This window comes from Phoca vitulina, unplaced genomic scaffold (genome assembly GCF_004348235.1).
Source record: "Phoca vitulina isolate PV1807 unplaced genomic scaffold, GSC_HSeal_1.0 scaffold12, whole genome shotgun sequence".
NCBI lineage: Eukaryota > Metazoa > Chordata > Mammalia > Carnivora > Phocidae > Phoca > Phoca vitulina.
Window position 1 is genome coordinate 25,360,859 of NW_022589715.1, and position 23,187 is coordinate 25,384,045.

The window sequence follows — 23,187 nt, forward strand, 5'->3', positions numbered from 1 at the left end:
AATTTTTTTTAGCTGGGACAGAAGTTTGATAGCTTGTTGAAAGTTTTGTGTGCTTTTAAAGTTACTAGCTATGTGCATTCTTAAGAGTTTTTTAAAACAATAGCAAGGGAATAAGAGAAACTTTTTGCCAGAAAAAAAATTATTGGAATTAATTTTTATCTTTTGGAATGTTGGAGAATGTAGTCTGCTGCATCAAACATCAAGCATGCTGTGGATTTTCAACTGTTTTTATGATTTGTCATTATATTGTTTGAGGTAAATTAGCGATTTTTGTAATCCCTCCAAAGATGAAAAATGAAAGTCAAAATCATAGACCTGGCGTAGCAGCTGGACACAGAAGACGGCTATGAAGGATTAGATAGATACACACACACACACGTATAAATACATATTCATACACACATATATTTTTTAAATTACTTTTTTTTTCCAGCAAAGACAAATATTACCTGTGCTGAATTTAGGCATCACATAGAATCTTTGAGTTGAAGAGAAAGAAACTCTGGAACCCACACCTTTTCATAGAGGAGTTTTGCTTCAGCAGGCTTTTCTCGCTTGTCTACTACCTAATTTCTGTTGTTCCACTGCTAACAACCTCAATTTGCAAGTTGACGAGCTGGTCCAGCATTGACTATTGGAGGAATAACTGGTATTATAAAAAATGGGTTGGGCAGGGGCTCCTGGGTGGCTCAGTTAGTTAAGCATCTGCCTTCAGCTCAGGTCATGATCCCAGGGTCCTGGGATTGAGTCCCATATCTGGCTCCCTGCTCAGCAGGGAGTCTGCTCCTCCCTCTGCCCCTCACCCCGCTCTCATGCTCTCTCTAACTCTCTCTCTCAAATAAATAAACTCTTAAAAAAAAAAAAATGGGTTGGGCAGATTCCCTACTTGGAAACATTTCTGTTTTGCTCTCCTTATTCCCTCAGAAAAGAATTGAGGAGAGGGAAAAAAAGGTGGAACTAGATCCTACAGACTAGACCAGTGGTTCTGAAGCTTGGCTGCATATCAAAGACAACCCACAAGCTTTCTAAAACATAATATAGATGTGGCCTAGACCTTCTCCTAGGATGGAGCTTCAGGGACTGCATTTTGGACCATTTCCTGAAGCAATTTTATTTTGTAGCCAGCTGGGCTTTATGCCTCTGACCAGAATGGTGCTGGTCTCCAGTGAATTTTCACCAGCCTGTGGTGAAATAAGAAAAAGTAGGGCCACAGAGTGTTGTCCATAAAGGTAAATTTATTCAATTTAAAGAATTGTCTTTTGCATTGAATTAAGGCCTCCCTGTGTTTTTTGGTGTTGAAAATATCCTTTTATAAAATGACGTTGATAGGATATTTTTATCATCCTTACTTAGTTTTTAAAAATTGTAACTCTATGTTTTCTTCAAAATATTTTTGAAAATTTACTGGCCTGTGAGATCCTGAAGGTTAAGTACCTCCAATCTCATCATTCTTAGAAATTGTTTTTAAAATACTTTGGAGGGGCACCTGGGTGGCTCAGTCATTAAGCGTCTGCCTTTGGCTCATGTCATAATCCCAGAGTCCTGGGATCGAGCCCTGCATCAGGCTCCCTGCTTCTCCCTCTCCCTCTCCTCCTGCTTGTGTTCCCTCTCTCGCTGTCTCTCTCTCTGTCAAAAAATAAATAAAAATCTTAAAAACAAAATAAAATGAAATACTTTGGAATACAAGCCCATAGAGGGTCTAAAACCTTTGGCTATATGAGTTTAAGAATTCAGAATTTTTCAAATTTTAGAGAGATGCTTTCTCTGTGTGTTATGTAATGCCCCCATGGTCTGTTGCAGCACCCTTAGTCACACACATTAGTATTTCTGAGCAAAACAGGAGTATTCACACTAAGTGGGATAAATGCAGGCTATATATAGCTTCACATCAATTCAAGTTTTAATGTCATCTGAGTTTTGACGTAAAGCATATGGAAAATTTTTAGTTTTTAGAGCTTTTTGGATGTTGGAATTATGCATAAGGGATTATATACATGTTTGGGGGTCTGCTTTCTCATCCTAAAAGGACTTGCAAGCTTCAAATTAAATGGAGCTTTGTTTGTTTATGGTAGAGAACACAATTTATTTTTATTTAAATGCACCAGCATGTGATATGACCTTGCTCCTATTTTCCTTCCAAAGACCTAGTCCTTTTGTTGAATAGCATTTTTCTTCAGCCTGGTTCCCCCACTTCCATTAGCAATATTTGAGAAAATTTAGAGTTTTATATCATAAGCATTCTGGAGCTAAAGTGGGAAGTGTAAGAGGGTAAGGTAGTAGCTAAGAGCATGAGCTTTAGGGACAGAAGACCTAAACTTAAGCCCCAATTCTGGCTCTTACTACATTATCCCTTAGGCAAGGTGTTTAATAAATTTCTGAATGGTGGAGAATTCATTTGAAAAGCAGGGATAATGTCAGCACCTACCTCAAAAAATCCTTGTGAACGTTAAAGAGAGAATGTTAGTGAAGTACTTAGAAGAGCTGTTATTTTATTCTTGTCTTTTCCCCTTGTATTGGGTAGATTACTTGTTTCCTTTTTGTAATGTAAGTGTCCTATGGTGCCCTCTTTTTCCCTTAGACATCTGGGTAAACTTGCTTCAAGTACTTTCCCATATCACAACTGACTTCTGGTCTGCCTCTATAATTTAGACATCAAATCCTGCCTTTCAGTGGTTTCCACACCAAAAAATCCATCAGCTCCTAAGCTTTATATGGCCCTAGTAGTTAGCTGAACATTGAGTCTTAGAGTGGAGACTACATTACACGGTGTAAAGCCTCCCACTATCTGAAATGTACCACTCCGGACTCATTTTTTCTTCTTTGTTGTGTTCCAGCACCGTGTCCCCCTTATCCCCCTAGGGAAACATTCCCCTCTCTCCTATGGAGCATTTCTCTTACTCTGGTCCTTCAAGTACTCTCCTTCTACCCCAAATTAATTTTCAAGGAGTTTCTCTACCCAAAATGGTACCTTTTCTGAAAAAACTTGTAGTGAAAACAGTTTTCTCGACCTCATTACATATGTATTTAGAGTGGTTGGCTACTTTCTTCCCACTTTGCTGTGGCAGACAATCCTTTTTTCCAAAAATATATCAGATAAAATGAGCATGTGGTCCCCTTTGGTGATATCTATTGAGAATCCATGGTATGAATTTCCTCCAGTTTAAATAACTGCACTGTGGCAAGCTTTTATGCCTAGGCTACAACTCATGAGGAGACTATTATAGCCACCTAGTGTTATTAAATGCTAAAATAGTAAACAAGAATATATAAAAAATATTTTCTAGAATAGAAATAAGAATTTTTTCCTCCTCAAGAGTAATTTAACCTGTCAAAAACAGATTCCTGAGTTATGTTGTCCCTCGCTGTGGGGAATATCTCTTAATACTCAGTGAAGAATGCTTAACCACAGATCATAGCCCCTAAGGGCATGGGCTTCCTTCCTAGGAAATGAGATTTAGAATACAGCATTCTGAAAATGGCACTTAGTCAAATTATTGAGGACCTGGTGGGCACACAGAGGCACACTAAAAGCTGTAAAGACTTGATTCTTGCCCTCAAGAAACTTCTAAGGTTATAAATAGACTGGCCCCAAAACAAATGAATAATAATCACTAAAGTATAGGTGTAATCAAATGTGAAATGGTGGAGGTATGGGAGACTGTAGGCAGAGATTATATTCAGGTTTCTACAGTGGCATTTCTGATATTGCTGTGCATTTAAAAGACAAGTTAAAGTGTCATCAGATTAGTCTAAGACATTTAGAGGCCTTTATTTTGTGATTGGGAAAAGTTACACCTATTTCATATGTAATAATTTGCCCATAACAATGTTTTTGATTAGTGTAATCTGCTAAAGACTTCAGTTCAGAATGTTTCCCCTGTTAATAGCATATATCCATCTGGAGCTGGATATGGAGAAGTCAGGGTCCCTGTAATGACCACCATTTGATGTTATCCTGGGAGGACAATTGATGGCCTTTACCTGGGGAAGTAGAACTTGAGGGCAGACCTCTGGGGTACAGAGAGCTTACCACTGATGTAAGCAAGTAGGTAGGCAAGTCTGTTGATTCTGTCTTAGAAGTGGCTTTAAATATTTTATGGAGTGTATTTTATGTCTGTTTTGTACATTTCCAATAGGATAATATCACAGGCATCCTTGAGGCATTGTTTCTAAAAGTTTGTGGGTTGTTAATAGGTGCTAGATTAAAAATGTAATAAATGAATAATAAAGGCAATTAATTGATTAGGGAAATGCTTGGTAGTTAAAGTTAAATAGGTCTTCTCAGAGAAATGAATTTACTTGACTGTGTTTTGGGGTTTTTTGTTTTTTGCAAAGAGCATTCACTAATTTGGGAGCTCCTGATGTAGGAATTAGGATAATTGGGATTTGGATTATTCCATTTGGAATTTGCTACTTTATTGGAGGAATTGTTCTTAGTGTTTAGTCTTTCTATACTTGTAATAACCTATGGCAGTTAACAGGCAAAAACACAAATGTTGGCTTGGGCCTAACAAATTATAATGTATGAAAGGTATGATGTGGAAAAGCTTCCAGGTGAGTCTAATGTACTCTAGAGACTGAGAACTACCGAATAAGAATATGCCTTCTGGACATTTGCTAACTGCATTCTTAATCCTATTTGAGTATGCTAATAAGCTTTTGAAAGTGTCTTGTCAGCTTCTAATTACAGGTAAGTTAAGTTTTCTGTGTGCTTAACAAGCACATTGACATTCTATTTGCAAGCCCTTTTCTTGCATCAAAGGGAAGATAACTATTGGAGCATTTGTGTATTGAGGTCAGCATAGGAAAGCTTAGCAAGGTGATTACTTATTTATTTTTTGTTAAAGTTCATGCAGCTTCTCCAAGAACAAATGAAATGGAAATAGAAGAGACAATATCATTCTAATTAGAGGTTGACCTGGAACCTGTTTTTTAATCACCACGTACATATTCTACACGTTCTTCCCACCTCACTCCCCAAAAAAGCCGAACTACTCATCCTGCTTCTTTCCACTCGGATCTTCTACCAAATGATGGAGAAAAGTTGATGGGTTTATTTACTTAGTAAAAGAATACTTTGTCGAACAAGGAAACAGAGAGATTACTTTAGTGCAAAGTATAACGTGGTATACAAAAATATGTTCTACATGAATTTAAAAGGCTTTATGAAATTATTTCTTGTATTGCTTATATAGCTTTAAAATAAAACACACACATTCACATGCACACACAACCCTACAAAAAATTAGAAGAGGAAACAAAAAGAAACCCAGAAAGTCGGAGATTGGTAGGTTTATCCAGCAACTGTCCAAGCAGGGAGATTTATACTTGGGGGATGAAAGGGAGCAAATTTAGCCACCCCGGGGTGCCTGGGTGGCTCAGTCGGTTAAGTGGCTGCCTTCGGCTCAGGTCGTGATCCCGGGGTCCTGGGATTGAGCCCCACAACCTGCTCTTTGCTCAGCGGGGAGCCTGCTTCTCCCTCTTCCTCTGCCTGCAGCTCCCCCTGCTTGTGCTCTCTTTCTCGCCATCTCTATCCCTCTCTGTCAATAAATAAATAAAATCTTAAAAAAAAATTTTTAGCCACCCCAAGATATGCCCCTTTGACATCTTGGTTATTTCAGGCTGTTTATTTATTTATTTTTTTACTCTTTTTTTAGTTTTTATTTTTTTAAAGATTTTTATTTATTTATTTGAGAGATAGAATGAGAGAGAGAGAGAGAGAGCATGAGAGGGGGGAGGGTCAGAGGGAGAAGCAGACTCCTCGCCAAGCAGGGAGCCTGATGTGGGATCCCGGGACTTCAGGATCATGACCTGAGCCGAAGGCAGTCGCTTAACCAACTGAGACACCCAGGCGCCCTTCAAGCTGTTTATTTTTAAGAAACTGCAGATCCAAAAGAAGCTCTGAAAACTGAATAGAGACATTTACTTTTTTTTTTTTTTTTTTAAGATTTTATTTATTTGCGAGAGAGACAATGAGAGACAGAGAGCATGAGAGGGAGGAGGGTCAGAGGGAGAAGCAGACTCCCTGCTGAGCAGGGAGCCTGATGTGGGACTCGATCCCAGGACTCCAGGATCATGACCTGAGCCGAAGGCAGTCGCTTAACCAACTGAGCCACCCAGGCGCCCCGAGACATTTACTTTTATAAGGGAAATCTCTATTTGTTATAGTCTCCCTCAGTACCAGGAAGAAGGGGATGACTCTAAATCTCTAGGAACTTTTATTAATGGAGAAGGGATGGACTTAAATCTTAAGGCAGACTTAAATCTGTGTAACAACCTTACTCTTGTTTACTGTGCTTTTCTTGTAAACTTCCATAACTGACTTCCCACCGCCAACATTTTCTTTTGTCTTTAGCTGGAGGTGGTATTTAAGGTGATGCCTTTAACCATTTTGGTGAGTTACTGAGTTTTCCTGGGTCTCTCCCATATCTACATGAGGTGTACATGTTAAACTTTTGATTTTTCTCCTGCTGATCTGTCTCATGTCTGTTTGATTCTTAGACCAGCTAGAAGAATCTTGAAAGGTGGATAAAAATTGTTTCCTCCCCAACAAGGGCCTAAGCATTCTTGCCGCCAGGGAAGTAAAATATCCTGCCATGGAGTAAGGATGTTTCATATGGCTTTGTGATGGATAAAATCTCTCTCTTGATGCTCTTCTTCTCTCAGCTCTGACTACATGCTCATCTTGCAACTATCTATTACTAATTAAGAATCCCTGGCATTTAGATTTTGAATCAGGGAATGAATGAGCTTTTCAAAAAGTGAACAGTTAAGTATCCCTTCCTGCCTTCCCATGGCCCACACAATCAGTCATTCCTTCTTTCTCAGGTTTCTGTAGCCTCTCCCTTTCCACTAGACCATTTCTATGAACATTTAAATAAGCTCTAGACTCTCCAGTCATTAAAAATAGTTTCCAGGGGCGCCTGGGTGGCTCAGTCGTTAAGCGTCTGCCCTCGGCTCAGGTCATGACCCCAGGGTCCTGAGATCGAGCCCCGCATCGGGCTCCCTGCTCCGCGGGAAGCCTACTTCTCCCTCTCCCGCTCCCCCGCTTGTATTTCCTCTCTCGTTGTCTCTCTCTCTCTCTGTCAAATAAATAAAATCTTAAAAAAAAAAAAAAAAAGTTTCCAGGGACCTCTCACCCCTCTAGTTTCTGTCCATTTCTGCCCCTTTCCTTGGCAGCTAGACTCCTTGAAGGAGTTATCTAATACTTCCTGTCACATACAACTCACACACCCTCCATTTGGCTTTCTTCCTCATTTCTCTTCATGGAGACTGCTCTCATTAAGGTCATCAGAGACCTCTATGGTCCTAAATTCTATGGATATTCCTCAGCCTTCCTCTTGACCTTTCAGAAGCCTTCAACACACCTACCTTACTGGATTTATTAGTTTCCTGTGGTTGTTGTAACAAATTACCACAAACTGGTAGTTTAAACCAACATAAATGTATTTTTTTGCAGTTCTGGAGGTCAGAAGTAAAAAATCAAGGTGTCATCCAGACTGCACTCCTTCTGGAGGCTTTAGGAGAGGGAAAATCTGTTCTTTGCCTCTTTAGCTTCTGGTGGCTGTAGGCATTCCTTAACTTGTGGCCACATCACTCCAATCTCCACCTCCATGGTCATATTGCCTCCTTCTCTTCTCTGCTTTTCTTCTATAAGGACACTTGTCATTAGATTTAGGGCCTACTGGGATAATCCAGGATGATCTTCTTGTCTCAGTGTTCTTAATTTAGTCACATCTGCAAAGACCCTATTTCAAATAAGGTGGCCTCACAGGTTCTAGGGATAAGGATGTGGACATCTTTTGGGGGGCTACCATTCAACTCACTATATGGAGTTCTATCTTCCCTTGATTTCTGTGATGCCATACTCTTTTTCTGGTTTCCTTCTTAACTCTATGGCGTCTTCTCACTTTCCTTTTCTGTATTCTCCTCCTTCTCTACCTGACTTTTGAAAATGTTCACATGTATCAGATCTTGGATCCTCTTCTCATCTCACTTTGCCCTTTCTCTCTCGGTAATATCTTCTAGCCCCATGATTTCTATGACCATTTATATAAACGACCACTCCAAATTGCTTTATTTAGCCAGACCTTTCCTATTCTTGATGCATATAGATAACCTACTTAACATAGTCATTTGAGTGTTTCAGTGGCTTCACAAATTTAACATATCCAAAATAGAACACATCACCCCTTTTACCCCCACTCCTCATCACCACCCAAGAAAAGTTTGCCCTTCCCACAGAATTCCTTAGTTCAGTGAATGACATTACCATCCACCTAGTTGCTTGTGCCAAAGTTATCCTTGATATTTCCCTCACTCTTATCTCCCCACGTCCATCACCAAAAACAACCTAAAATAGTTTCAGAATCTGCCTACTCTCTTCTTACTGCCATTACCTTAGTCTTAAGCAGCCACCATTTTTCCATCTGGATTAGTGCATTAGCTCCCATTATCCACTGTCAGTCTCTCCAATCCATTTTCCATATGGCAGCTGGAGTAATTTCAAAATGTAAATTGAATCATATCACTGTGCTGCTGGACACCCTTTTTGAAGGCTTTCATTGCTTTTAGGATAAAATTTAAAATCTTTCATGTAGCCTCTAATGTTCTACATGATCTGGCCCCATCTGTCTCTGCAACTTCATCTCTCTTCCTAGCCATTCTCCTTTGACCCTCCAACTATATGCATCCCTACCTTCTTGTATTTCCTGAGAGTTCTTTCCTGCCTCTGAATCTATGCACATGTGTTTCCCTCATTGGGAAGGAAGAAATTTTCCTTGGTCCAAGGTTCTTCTGGCTGGACTAAGAATTAAATTCACATGATGCAACAGGTGCAATCAAATTTAGTTTCATATGTATGGGAATCCACACAGACATAAATTCCAAAGATGGGTGACTTGAAGCTTACATGACATCCTGTGTTAAGGAGAGGGGTAGGAGTCTGAGGATGCAAAGGGGAGGAAGGCCTTTAGCAGGATAATGAGAGGAGATGTTTTGGAAACAAAGGTTGCCCTGTTATACAGATAAATTTCTTAGGTAAAGAGGAATCTTTGTTAGTAGCTCTCTTCCTGGTACAGGCTCTTCTTTCCAATGTAAATTTAGGCAATTGAGGGGGAGGTAAAGAGCTTTTCCTGAATCTGCTGGGTTTCAGCTGCTTTTATCTCAAAATAATCTTTATGCCAAAGTGGCGCATCTTGGGGTTCTTACACTTGGCCCATACACCCTCTTTTCCCTATTGCTAGTTAACTTATATTCTTCAGGTATCAAAGAAAGTGTTGTTTGCTCAGGGAAACCTTTCCTAACCATCCCTCACTCTTAGACTTGATTAGGTCCCTCCCACTGTCCCCGTTGTTTTCTAGTTCTACTTTGCCTTTGTCCATGTTGGATCATAATTATCCTTAATTTGTTTGTCTCTCTCCTGACAGAATGTAAATACCACCAGGGCAAGGACTGTATACCCTGTCAAAGCACAAGTCAAGCACAGTGTCTAGGGTAAATAGGCACCCAATATTAATGAGTAAGTGCATCTAATGACCTAAGTTGCTAAGACATAATTGAGAATGGACCAAACTCAAATCTAGTGCCACATATTTGAACTAAAATAACATTTTAAACTGCTATTCACAATATTTAATTTAAAAATGGTACTAACCAGACTGAAAGAAGTTCACAAACCTGTAGGAAACAGAATAGTAGAGACTAGTTTTTATAGAAATTGCTCAATAGACTTTTTCCATATAATTCAGCCAAAAGTCCCAAGTATTCTTCAGAGTCAAGCTGTTATCATGGGCACAATCCAGGTTTCTGGCTTCTGAAAAAACCTCAGGTTCAAAGAACAGCTAGTTTCTGGTATGAGCGCATTGGATCTGAAAGTTGTGGGTATTCAAAGTTTTGAACTGATGAAGCATTGTAGAAATGTCCTAGGCACATTAAAAGTCCTGAAGTTCTTTATGGTTGGGAACTGAGGGCCCTATTTCAAGCCCAATATTTTAGACATGAACCCTTGACCATGGTAAAGTGCTAAATCAAATGCCTAGCGGACCTTAGCACCCCTATTTTGACTCTGTGCTGGCTACATGCTTTCCCATCTTAATCCAAAATGACAACTCTTATTTTCCATTTTTGGGATGTTTGCATGTGTATAAGAGAAAATGAGGTAGAGGGGGAATAAGTTTCAAATAGTTCTCAGATTTCATAATGCAATATAGAGGCAGGCCAGACATAAACTCTTTTATCTACTGTTGAGGTTTAATTCTTAAAGAACTTCTCAAACCGTGACCTACTTCAAACCGCACGCCTGTTCTCTAGATAGATAAGAGGAAAGATGTGGCAACTGATGGTTTGTACGGCAGAACTAGTTGTCATTGTTTATTGAATACCTGTATTATCTATTGCCATGTGACAACTTACTGCAAAGTTTAGCAGGTTAAAACAGCAAACATTTATTATCTCACAGTTTCTGTGGGTCAGGAATCTGGGAGCAGCTTAGCTGGGTATGCTTCTACCTCACAGTCTCTTATGAAGTTACAGTCAAGTTATCACTTGGGATGGCTGTCTCATCTGAAGCCTTGACTGGGGAAAGATGAACTAAGCTCACTCACATGGTTGTTAGCAGGATTCAGTTCCTTGTCACATGGGCCTCTCTACCATAACATAGCTGACAACATGGCAGCCATTCTGATTTGTGATCCTACTTATGTACCCAGGCATTTCCCCCATCTCTGGAAGCTCTGGGGGTGTTTTCTTTGTCCCCACTACACTAGGATGACACATAATGTACCTTGATGTGGGTGAGGATCAAGTGAAATAATGAACATCAAAGGTCAAAATAGGATAGTTAGGAAAATACTGGATACTTAGAGGGCAAGCATAGTGGATGGTGAACTAGAGAGGAGCTGGGAACAGGAAGAGAATGTTACATGAAACTCTGGAGGCAGGAAAGTCAGGGAAGTTATGGGCAGTGGTCTTGTCTTACCTGGTGTCTTCCCCGAGTTGGAAGGCATTCCTCAAATGCCTTACGTAGGATTTACCAGTATCCAGCAAAATCTCCCCATTCCCACTCCACTACTAAAGTCTAGGGGCACGTTAAGCACCAGTGCATTGTCACCCAGTAGGCCCACAAACCAGTGTTATTCTTGAGCTAACCCAGCAACTCAAGTTGCTTAACCCTTGAATCTGGTACCTTCTTTGGTCTTACGTATAGCACTATCTGGATGTTTTTGTTTTGTTTTGTTTTGTTTTAGAATGAAGTTGGACAGATTATGTGCCTGAAGTCAGAACATAGATATGAAAGTACTTTATAAATTGTTAAAACATTAGGGACACCTGGGTGGCTCAGTCAGTTAAGCGTCTGCCTTTGGCTCAGGTCATACTCCCATGGTCCTGGAATTGAGCCCCACATCAGGCTTCTTGCTCATCAGGGAGCCTGCTTCTCCCTCTACTTGCTGCTCCCCCTGCTTGTGCTCTCTCTCTCTCTGTCTGTCTTTGACAAATAAATAAATAAAATATTTTAAAAAATAAATTGTTAAACATTATACAAATTAAGTTGTTGGATTGCTTCTATTTAGGGAAACCTAAGCTTTCCAGTTGTGTGGAAAATTGTGTGGAAAACACAGGTAGAATGGTATAGACTACAAATCAACACTGTATAGCCTCCTGAGAACCACTTTCCTAGTATTAACTGTCCCATATCACAGTGTTTTCAGCTTCTCCAAAGTGTTTGCATTAAGTTGGGTAACATCCCCAATTTGGGATTATGGTACATTTCCGTTCCCTTTCTCATGAACCACAGCATCCTGCGGTTTGCTCTCTGCGCTCCACCTCACTCTGGAATTAGATGGGTTATTCTATTCTTTGTTTATCTGTCTTCTCTTTTTCCTTACGGTCATGTGCACTTAGGATCTATTTTTTAGGCAAAGGCAGATATTTTAGAAAACTGAATGCTGGTTCTCTCTGGGTGATTTCCATACTGATGGGGAGAAATCACTGTGCTGGTTGTAACCAATTGCCAAATGAGTCTTTGGAAATACAATACTGTTTAACCTGCTACCCAGCAAGGGTCAGGTCCTTGAAGAGTCTCTGTGCTTAGGGATACCCTACTTAGTCATGGAGTTGCCCTGGCAAGTTAGAGCAGACTTGCTTCTGTCATTGTTATGTTGCAGATGGAGGTGGTAAAATTAAAGAACTGGTTTCCTACCTTCTTTAGGCTTATAGAATTATTATTATAAGAAGTGTTTGGAATAATCATTGATTTCTTTTGTCTCTATTTAAAATGTGTTAAACCAATATGTTTTATACTAGGTGCCCTACTTAAACCAGCAGTGAATTAAATGGTTTCTGTCATAAATGAAATTCTTTTTGAAATATCAATGAGTTGATTTTTCATCTAATTTTTTACTCATCACAATTCTCCCTTGTCTTTTAAGAAGATTAGATTTTCTTTTTTTTTTTTTTAAGATTTTATTTATTTATTTGAGAGAGAGAGAATGAGAGAGAGCACAGGAGAGGGGGGAGGGTCAGAGGGAGAAGCAGACTCCCTGCCGAGCAGGGAGCCCGATGCGGGACTCGATCCAGGGACTCCAGGATCATGACCTGAGCCGAAGGCAGTCGCTTAACCAACTGAGCCACCCAGGCGCCCTAAGAAGATTAGATTTTCTAATGTTCATAACAGGTTAGAAAATTGCAAGAACTTTAAAGGGGAGTAAGCAATAATTTTTTAGTGTACCCAGAAGCAGAGAAAGACTTTTTCATGAATGTTGCCATGATGGAAATGAGTGAGGAAAAAAATTGTTAAAGAAAACTTAAAGATGCCTCAAGGAGGATGGGGGAGGAGATGGATTTGAGATTGAGATTATAAGCCTCCATCTTGATTTTCACAAATTGAGAATCTAATTGGAAAGAGAAAAATTATGCATATGAAACAGAATAGTTAAGTAGTATGAACTCCAAGCTCACAAGGTACAGGAAGGTAGAGGAGGGAAGCAGTGAGTAAAGACTACAATGATTTTTGAAGAATGGTTAAGATTTAAATAAAGAACAGAAAAAAGACACATTCCAGATGACAGCAAACACATCAGTGTGGATTTGGAAGCCAAGTGTAAGCAATTAAAAAAATACGTATGTACTTTAAAAAGCCATAGGCCAACACTCACACAAGATGTAGACAAAAATTAAGGCCAGCAAAAACTGCCACCAAAAAATTAAGCAAACAAAACAAATATAGTATTTTTAATTTATAAGTTCTTTAATGAAAAATAAAAATTATGACAAATATAATAAAAGTCCTTATAGCAGATAAAAGATACATACCCTGATAGAAAAATGGTGAAAATACTTGAGCAGAAAAATGACAAAATAAGAACTCAGATGACCGGTAAGTATATCTCAAAATATTCAGTCTCAGTAAAAAATCACAGAAATGTAAATGTAAACCATAAATGACAATTTTTCTCTTAAGAGATTGGCAGTGGCTTAAAAAATAATAATACTCAGTGCAGAGGAATAGGCACTGATATCCTACTGGTGGGAATTTAAATTCTCATGGCAGTGTGGCAATAAATCAAGAGCCTTAAAAAAAGCAAACATAGTTTCCAATATAGCAGTTCAGTTTCTAGGAGTTATCCTAAGGAAAACATTGAAAAAGATGAACACAAGAAGTTCATCTGATCTTTATAACATGGAAACATTGGAAATACCCCAAAAGACAGTTTGGTAGTATTAACACAGAAATGAGAAAAGGCAAATGATAGAGCATCATGCTGTTACTCTAAGGATGGATGCTTGGGGGATGTGTGTGTGTGTCTATGTGTCTACATACACCTAGGGGAAGTCAGAAAGGTTATATGCACTATGTTGTTAACAGTTTTTAACTCTGGATAGTTGGTTAACTCTGGTAACCTTAATTTTCTCCTTTTTGTTTATCAATACAATGAGCATGTATTATTTTTTGAAATATGTTTTATAGAAAAACAGCTTGAGAATCAGAATAAGGCATAGTCATTCACAGTGTTCATTAAGAATGCATTTTCTCGGGGCGCTGGGTGGCTCAGATGGTTAAGCATCTGCCTTTGGCTCAGGTCATGATCTCAGGGTCCTGGGATCCAGTCCCACGTCAGGCTCCCTGCTCAGTGGGAAGCCTCTTTTCCCTCTCCCACTCCCCCTGCTTGTGTTCCCTCTCTCACTGTCTCTCTCTGTCAAATAAATAAAATCTTAAAAAAAAAAAAAAGAGCGCATTTCCTCTACCTATTTAAACATTAAGGAAGCTGTGTGACCTTGATTAGGTTCTAGAACCTGCAAAAAATGGACTTGAAAAGATCTCCCCCTCCCATTTGCCTAGAAAGGCTAACTGAGCCTAGACACTTTTTTTCTTTTAACTCTTTAAGAATTCTACATCTGTATAGTTGATAACTGCAGAATATGGTTAGTTTTCTAACAGTTACAGACTAATAGTTTCTGTTCATCTATAGGTAATAACTTTGACTTAGAACTTTAGAAGCTTCTGGAAGAATCTGGTTGTTCTAGATTTTCATTCCCTTGATCCTTTCTTTTGCTTCTGTTTAGGTTCTGTCATAATGAATGGATCCAGTGTAGCAAATACATCACCTAATGTAAAATCCAAGGAAGATCAGGGATTAAATGGGCACGATGAGAAGGAAAACCCATTTGCAGAGTACATGTGGATGGAGAACGAAGAAGATTTCAACAGACAGGTAAAAAAAGAAGTGGAAAGCTAAGATGCATGTAACTCAACAGCTATAGTATTTTACCATCCATCTATAACAAAAGAAATGGGTTTATCAGCTTGAGAATAATTTAAAAATGCATGGAGGCCTGGTCTGCGCTCACCCAAGAAGCCTCTTCAGCTGGTAAGACACCAGAGTAGGGTACTTTGGAGGAAGATACTGATACTTTGCCACACATTGATTGCAAGAGGATCTCATGCCATGGTGATGTGGTATAGACTTCTGGGGAACAGCAGCTGTGTGCAGACGGGCCAGCCTGGCATGCTCCCCACGTGGGGACGCAGGCACTGGCAGAACGTACGTCTGAGATGGAGAAGTGTGTTAGGTGGGGAAAGGCTAGACCGTTTGAACAAAGACTCAGCAGTAATCCATTGTCTTGTATCCCCGTGACATTAATAGCTCAAGGTAGGCATTCTAGGTAGACAGTGATTCTGCGACCACACGCTTCTCCGATGGTGTTGCTCCAGCCTGGCCAGGGCATTGATCAGCTGAGTAGCTGAAGGATAACTGGAAGTCCAGCCACTGGGAAAGGGGGAGAGGTAAAGGCCAAGGAAGGGACTCCTTTTGACCAAGTGATGCCAAAGTGTTCACATCCCTTCGGGAAGACATTACATGATGAATAGTTACGTGGCCATCACCAGCATGGGAGACAGGAAATGCAGTTTTAACTGAACAGCCTGGTGCTCTGGGAACAAGGAAACAAGTTTAGTGGGGCAGCCGGCAGTCCCCCCCGCCCCCAGTCAGCTCACTGTGTCATGATTTGTGGGACTAGCTCATAGATCATGCTTGCAGTCACATCCCTGTGCCCGGGTAACCATTTCTGTGTACCTGTGAATGAGGGTAGATTTACTAAGGAGGAGCACACTGTCATGCTCTCGGGTAGAGGCAAGGCAGATCTTGAGCAGTCATGTTAAATCTTACGGCTTGGAAATATTTTGTGGTGGTTGTTACTTTAAGTACTTCGTAACTATCTAATTTACTTGAGATCGGTGTGGCTAATTGTAATGTTGAAGACTATTTTTACGTCTTGTGCTGCTGGTGACTTTTGAATTCATGAATAAGTGTATGGGCTAGTTTGGGTGATTATTTTTGCTTGACTTCCCCTCTGATGGTGGTGCTAGTGAGCTATGAATCGGTCGCCACTAGCCCGCAGGAAGGGGATGGCCAAATGTGAGGCCCAGAGCCTGTTAAAACCACACTTAATCTGCAGACTGGACCGTTCTCTTTACTAAGAGTTAATGATGTCTGCAAAGAGGTGTAAAATATCCTAGATACATAGTGCTTTAGTTTAGGGCCATCTTTAAGAAATACAAAGTTGTTTAAATATTCATATTTTTCCTTGTTTTGAAAGGATACCTACATTGATGACATCATTTTCTGTTGGTTTGCCAAAAAGTGTTCTTTATATCTTTCTAAGGTTCTGAAAGTATTTTTCTCCTTTAGGGGCCTCATTACCAGAAAAGAGGGCCAGAAGCTGAGAGTTGGTTTTGATTTAATCTCCACTATCCAGGTAGTGGTCTAGTTATGTAATTCCTGTACCTTTTTCATACTTGTAAAATGGGAAATTTAAGAAGAGTTGCTTAACAAGACTGAGAAAAGAGTCTCAAGCTTTAAAATGATTTTCTGTAAGTGCCATCTGGATGGATGGAACATGTCTGTGTCACGCAGAGATGTCGGAAGAGATGTGAAGGCCTGGACTTTCTGCTCTTCTGAATAACTGTTTCCTTAGTCTTATTGTTGATGGAATTTGGTTGAAAAAACTAAAACTTGTATTTTCTCTAGCCAGTCATTCGAAGCGTCTTAATTCTTAGTAGACAAGATCGTTCTCAACTGCCGACTAATACCCTCCAAAAGAGAGAGGTAGAAAACTGGGAGGGGTGAGTCATACTGGGACGGTAAGTGTGAGCTCCTCACCTTGGCTTGCTAGGTGGAGGAGGAGCTGCAGGAGCAAGACTTCTTAGACCGCTGCTTCCAGGAGATGCTGGATGAAGAAGACCAAGACTGGTTCATCCCCTCCCGGGACCTGCCTCAGGCCATGGGACAGTTGCAGCAGCAGTTAAATGGACTGTCCGTCAGCGATGGTCACGAGTCTGAAGATATTTTGGTAAGAACCGTACGTAGTTGCACAGGAGACATAGTGAAAAGAATGTGGGATTTGGAGTGACAGACTTTTTTTCTGGCCCTGCCACCTTGGGCAAGCCTCTGGCCCCTGTCTCTTCACCCATCATCCCATGGGCTTTGATAAGAGGGTGCTTTGGAGACACATTGCACACAGCATCGTGAAAACATTCTTGTGGCAGCATCTCTGGCTTTCATTTCCCCCAGGGGGCCTTTCAGAGTAGAACTGGGATTAAGGATAAGAATTTGAACGCAGAAGAGGTTTGGTTTCAAATGATCACTCGCTGTTGTTCTTTCCTTTTACTATTCCTCAAATCTGTATTTATAGTTTTGAATGATGCAGTTTTGGAAGGAACATACTCCTAAGAGGCCATTTTCCACTTAAAATTAAAAGACTGGATAAACCAATTTCCTGCCTTTCATGTTTACTTACAGTCAGAACTCTGTGAGTGACTTAGTTCTCACAGAACTCATGTTCCAAATGACTGTGCCCTGCGGTTTGCTCAGGTTTTGGACGTTCACAAGAGGGTAGATAACCAAAGAGACTACAGCGAGGTGGAAAATAAAGGGATGGTGGTCACCAAACCGCTTTGGTGGAATACTCGGATTTTCATCGAGTTAAGGTACTCAGTGAACTGAAAAATTATTTTTGCAGTCAAACTTGCAAGTCTCTAATGAAAGCATCATGAAGAGAACAGGAGTCTAAAGCAGGAGGAGAAAATGAGGTTGGCCAAGGCTTAGTATGTCAGGAGCCATTGAGAGCAGCCCAGCAATAGCAGCTGGAGCTTTTTTCCTTCTTGGTGGCTGAGAGGAAGGTACTGGTAATAGTGGAAGCAGGGAGAAAACAACTTTTAAAGTCGGATTTATTATCTCTTGGTTCTTATTTCAGAGCAAAAGTAATCTGAACCCGGATGCCAAGGAATTTATTCCAGGAGTGAAGTACTGAGCTGACAGAAAGCTTTGAGGAGAACTTGTATGTCTCCACACCTGGGGACAGTGCTGCACAAAGAGGCGGAGCTGAAGAACGGGGTGGGGCGGGCGAGGGGTGCACAGTGGGGAAGGGGGATAGTGGTTTAACTTGACACTGTGACTGGAGTAACTAATGAGCTCAGTCTTACTCTACAAGCCTCTGAGTCTCTGAGTATTTCTCTTTTGTTCTACTGACTTTGGTTTGGAGCAGTTTCCTATTATTGTTGTTATTATTATTATTATTATTATTAGTTTTTTGAGTTAAGGAAATTGCAGTCTTTTTTTCCCTTCATCAGGAATGTTCTGCTGTGTGTGTTTAAACAAAATAAGCTGACCAAGAAAATCTGGGTGTTTAAGAATGCCCTTCTCACCCTACTGTACACTTACCAAGGGCAGTGAACACCTGGAGAACTATTTATCGAGTCTGTTAAGCTGGATGACAAGAGGGATGAATGGAAGAAGGAGGTGTTGCAAATCAGGGTTCACAGCCCAGCTCCCCTGACCCCCGGGGCTTTCCTGTGATGAAGCAGATTACCATGGCCCGCCAAGCCCACGTCTCCTTGCCTGGAACCCGATTCAAGAAAACACAGACTTCAAGGACTGGTTTATGGTAATTCTTCTGATGGTTAATGAAGGTTGTAAACCAGCAGGGGAGGGCTGTGCCAGTGATTGTCATTTGGGTCACTCAGTCACTGCTGCTCTGTTCTTAAGTCTCTGCTTACAGCTACCATCAAACTCATTTTTCATTATTTACGAGGTAAAAGAGCTCTAGGGTGGGTTTGTCACTTTGTCCCTCATGGCATCTAGTCCCCTATCTCCTTTTCACCCCAACCCTACTGTTTGTAAGAAGAGATATTGTTACCAGAGGGGAAGGAGAGGTATGCTGTGCTGGCCCTCAGCTTCAGTCTGGAGTAGTCAACCTTGAATCCTGTTAATTGTGTTAATACTTAAGAGTATTTTGGCAATTTTTTGCCAGCCCCATGAAGACTTGGTCCTCCTGGTATCTTCCCTTAGTAAATTATTCCCAATAATTTTTCCCACATAAACATATTTTTCAGGACACCAGCGAGAAGCTCAGCTCACAATTTGGATGCTTCTCCCCACCTTACAGATTTATGCAAAAGAACTCAAAAAAAAAAAGCCTGGGAGAGTGAGTCTTGCTTGACCCATGTGACCATGTGACCCAGCGGGATAGTTTCAGCAATTATAAAATTTTGCTGTACCCACATACCCAGCTTTACGAGTTTTCTAGGTTGGGCTCTTTGGGTATATTCCTTTTGTTTTTCCTGACTATAAATCACAGGGGTTTTTTTGTTGATACTCATAAGGGATTAAACTGGGCACCAGAAGCGCCTTTGTGTCATAAAGATGTAGGTGGCAGAGTCAGGTCTAAAGGAGAACGTGTGTAGTCCCGGCCGTCCTCCTAGGATGAGGACTTGCAGAGGCCTGAGGGGGGCACAGTGGCTTCTGTATGACTGCTACTGTGTTGTGTGACAGGCCTATCAGGAAAAGGCCACGTAACGAAATAAAGTCTGTGTAAATTCAGTATGTGGATATGGGACAGAGGTTGGAAGGAAAGGACCAGTGTCTAGAAAGCTTAGTAATTTCTCCCTTTTCTTAGGTGCTCCCCTTGTTGACTTTCTGAACAGCAACAGGCTAATGTCAGATTTAAAATACGAACCCACATCTTTTCCTCATTTGAGTCTATAGGACGGCATCATTTAAAGAATGGCCTTCCCCGTTAGGTCACGTGTCAGGAGAGTAGCGTAAGGAGCTTGTATTGCCAGGCGTGCACATTAATGCCCAAAGGCCCAAAGCCTCTACCTCAAGAGAATGGAACACTTAACTCGTTTCCAGGGCTGGCTGTGAATAAAGAACCCTCTTTATTGCAGCTTCAGCTTTCAACTGCGGTCGTTGCCTCTAATAAGGAGAGGGCCTTGGACGTGCAGGAAAAGAGAGGTCTGTGTGCCCCAGGGCTCCATTTCCTCCTTCAGTCTCCATTACCTTGTCCAAGCTCAGAGTCCTGAAGGCTGCCGGCAATATATTGAGACTGCAGAAAGAGCCATTTTCTAGAGCGTGGGCTTCTCCCTCAGAAAGAAACAATGGATTCTAGTGTGGCTCCCAGTCTGGAAAGTCCTGTAGGAATCCAGATGGAGCCGTTTCTTCATCCTGAAGAAGCTTGCTGTCCTGACCAGGATAGGCTGAGATGTTGGGAGCAGTGCAAAGGGCTTGTCTGTCTGCTGTGGGGTTCCGTTTTGGATGTCGGACTTCAGCACCGTTTCACAAGGCAGATTTGGTCGGGAGTAAGAGAGCTTCCTACCAGATGAGCAGTGGAACCTGAGGGCTGGACTTTCCAGTCCCATTCAGACACGAGAGTCTGCGGACTCCCGGAGCAGGAAGCGGCTAGCAGCACGACCCTGTTCTTAGCGAGTCGGCTTGTGCTGCAGTTTCTCTCCGTAGCCCAGCTCTTTTCTCCGTCGTTTGGGTGTTGTGAGGCAGGAGCACAATTGTCACCCAGATCATAGGCTCAGCTAGAGAGTTTGCCAGCTCCTTAGTAGAAAATGCGTGCGGGTCTTGTTGGACCTTCGCTGGGGAAAGGCTGGGGGCCCCTGTCTCCGACCTTTCCTCGTAGGAACCGATCTGGGCGCATGCCCGCCTGCACCTTGACCGGCGAGGCAGGTATTTATAAGTGGTTATTTTGACGTTGAATTTGAGCCACTAACTCTGTTTAAACTTGTTCCATCGGCAACTGGAAGCTTGAGAATGTGTAGAGCAATGGAGTGTGTGTTTGCAGCGAGTGCCAGTTCTGGCTGGGCCCGGTGTGAGCTCATCCGTGACTGGTTTCTGAATTTTGTGATTGTTGGACTCTAAAACTCCGAGGTGAAAATTATTTTATCTCTTGGCTCTTCAAGAGAAAAAAACAAGTCAAGGAAATGCCTTTTCAGTTTCTCCAGGTCTTTGAACGACAGCAGAGAACTTGACAGCTACCGCCCAGGCCTGAGCACCTGCCGCTGTGGGGCTCTGCGCGTTCCGACTGCGGCAGCAGACTCCTGGGGTCGAGTATGGTCAAACCAAAACATTGTAAGGCAGGGGCTGGACTTTTGCAGCACCTTTAGTTTTCAAAGTCAAACAGCTGGAGTCTCTAAGGTTATAATGCTAACTATGGCTTTAAAAAAATGCTTTTAGTATAAACTACTAAGCAGGATTTTTTAGATTGTGTATTGTCCTAGTGTCAGTTTTGTCTTGATTTTGGAGAGGCTAGGGAGTAAGGAGGTCATTACAGTACTCTGGCAATTATACGTCAGAGAGGAAAGTTGTGTGAAGGAGTTAAAGGAAACCGTGGACTGAATCCTCTCGTGTTAGTGCGGCTGCAGACCCCGTGTAGAAACATCAGGTGCCCCAGAATCGACCTGATGTGATCAGAGAGGACAGGTGTTCTTCGATAAGGGTCCCAGCATCAAGGTTAATAATGGTTCTTGGTTTAGGTGACGTTTAGGTATGGGGATGAGCACATACCTCACAAATTTGACCCAAGATTTGGGGATGGCCACCTACTGGGGAAGACTGTGTATCCCAGCCCCTCTCCCGGGACATGATGCATTCGTTTGGGAAGTGAGTGGAGAAAACAGGAGGACTGACCCAGTTCTGGTGGGCATTGGGAAACTCTAAGCTATTTACTAGAAAATAGTACAGTGTTTTCCCGTGTAACTCGACACTAAGTGATAATCCTGCCCTATTGATGGAGCCTTCAGAAATGTTTAATGCAGGGATTTTTTTTTAAAACAACTTTATTGAGGCATATTTTACATATAAAATTCACCCATTTCAAGTGTACATTTCAGTTATTTTAGTAAGTTTCCTGAATGGTGAGGCCATAACCATACTCAGTTTTAGACGTTTTCCATCCCACCCCATGAGATCCTTCGTGTCCATTTACATGATAATCCTGTTCCCAGCTCTGGGCAACCACTTATCTTTCTGTCTCTACAAATTTGCCTTTTCTGGGCATCATATCAATGGAATCCTACAAACTGTGGTCTCTTGTAGCTAGCTTTTTCCCTTAGCATATTTTTGAGTTTTCATCCATGAGGCCTAACTTGTGTTGGTAGTTTGTTCTTTTAGAGCACTCAGTAGTATTCCATTGATGGATATGCCACATTTTGTCAGCAGGGAATCTTGTAAACTTGGATTTCAGCCTCCTGTGGTCTAAATAGAACCCTCGGAGCACAGGACTCCTGGGCAAGCTGCTGCGCGTAGCACGTGAACTGCTTATCAGAACCAGCTTTGCCATTAGGACCTCCACATGAGGAGCCTAAACTGCTGCAGAAATTTTTATAACTTTGCAACTTTTTTATAAGGAACTTTTGTGCTGTCTACACATCAGGACTTTTGAAGCATCTGGTAATTTAATGAATGTGTTTTGAGTGAACACAAGCAAAACCATCTGTACTCTGTTGGATATTTTATCCTCCCGAACTGGTTGGAGGGGAATCGCCGAACTTTGAATACAGTATTGTCTCCGTTACAAAGTTGAATGTGTATTAAAGATTGTGCTGCCTTTGTTGGATGGATCTGGAGAGGACAGCCAGCAGAGGAGGTCGAGAGGAGAAAGGGAGTGCAGCCTGAGGAACGAGGAGCCCCCGAGGGTCTGTGCGTGGCTTACCCGTCCGCTGGTGTGGATGGCAGAGTGCGGATGGGTGCCCCGCAGCAGCTTCGCACCTCCAGCGGGCCTACGTCTTGACTTTCACCTTTGATCCCTGTTTCACAAGTGTTTAAGAGCTGTTTTTGTTCCTTTTCTCTCCTCTTAAGTACACATTATGTGGTAGTTATTAATATGTCTTTGGGGGAGGGGCAGGGCTTTAAAATCGAAGAAAATGATTTTCATAAAAATATCAAAAATGGGGAAAAAGTTACTTTTTAAAAATTTTGCTATACAAACCAAATGGCAGCTGTGGAAAAATCTCAATAAAACGAGAATAAAATGCATTTACTTGCCGGCAGTCGTACTGTTTTTCCTAAGGCTGGGTGATTATATATCATCGTACAGGGAATGTATGTGTGGTGTGTATTTGTGAGAGATAAAAAAAAATGATTTATTTATTGGGGGGGGCAGAGGGAGAGAGGGAGAGAGAATCTCAAGCAGACTCCCTGCTGAGCGCGGAGCCCAACACGGGGCTTGATCTCACTACCCAGAGATCATGACCTGAGCCAAAAGCAAGAGACACTTAACCGACTGGGCCACCCAGGTGCCCCTTGTGAGATTTCTGTCTTAAGATGGACCATGGTTTTAGTTGCATCATCTTCCATTCGAAATACTGTTACAAAGTAGCAAAAGCATTGGATTTGGAAGTCGCAG

At 41.5% G+C, this 23,187-nt stretch overlaps 1 protein-coding gene across 3 annotated transcripts in view; it reads left to right on the forward strand.

Moving 5' to 3' along the window:
- Positions 1-22,921, forward strand: part of PAIP2B (poly(A) binding protein interacting protein 2B) — a 33,354-nt gene extending 10,433 nt beyond the window's left edge. For 2 of the 3 annotated variants that reach the window (XM_032410748.1, XM_032410749.1), the window contains exons 2-4: positions 14,563-14,711; positions 16,672-16,848; positions 17,752-22,921. In XM_032410748.1, coding sequence (XP_032266639.1) covers positions 14,574-14,711; positions 16,672-16,848; positions 17,752-17,808 — 372 coding nt within the window. In that variant the 5' untranslated portion in view covers positions 14,563-14,573 and the 3' untranslated portion in view covers positions 17,809-22,921. Of the gene's footprint in view, positions 1-14,562; positions 14,712-16,187; positions 16,255-16,671; positions 16,849-17,751 lie in introns of those variants that run through there. The other variant, XM_032410746.1, reaches the window with a different exon arrangement.
- Positions 22,922-23,187: the final 266 nt, after the last annotated feature.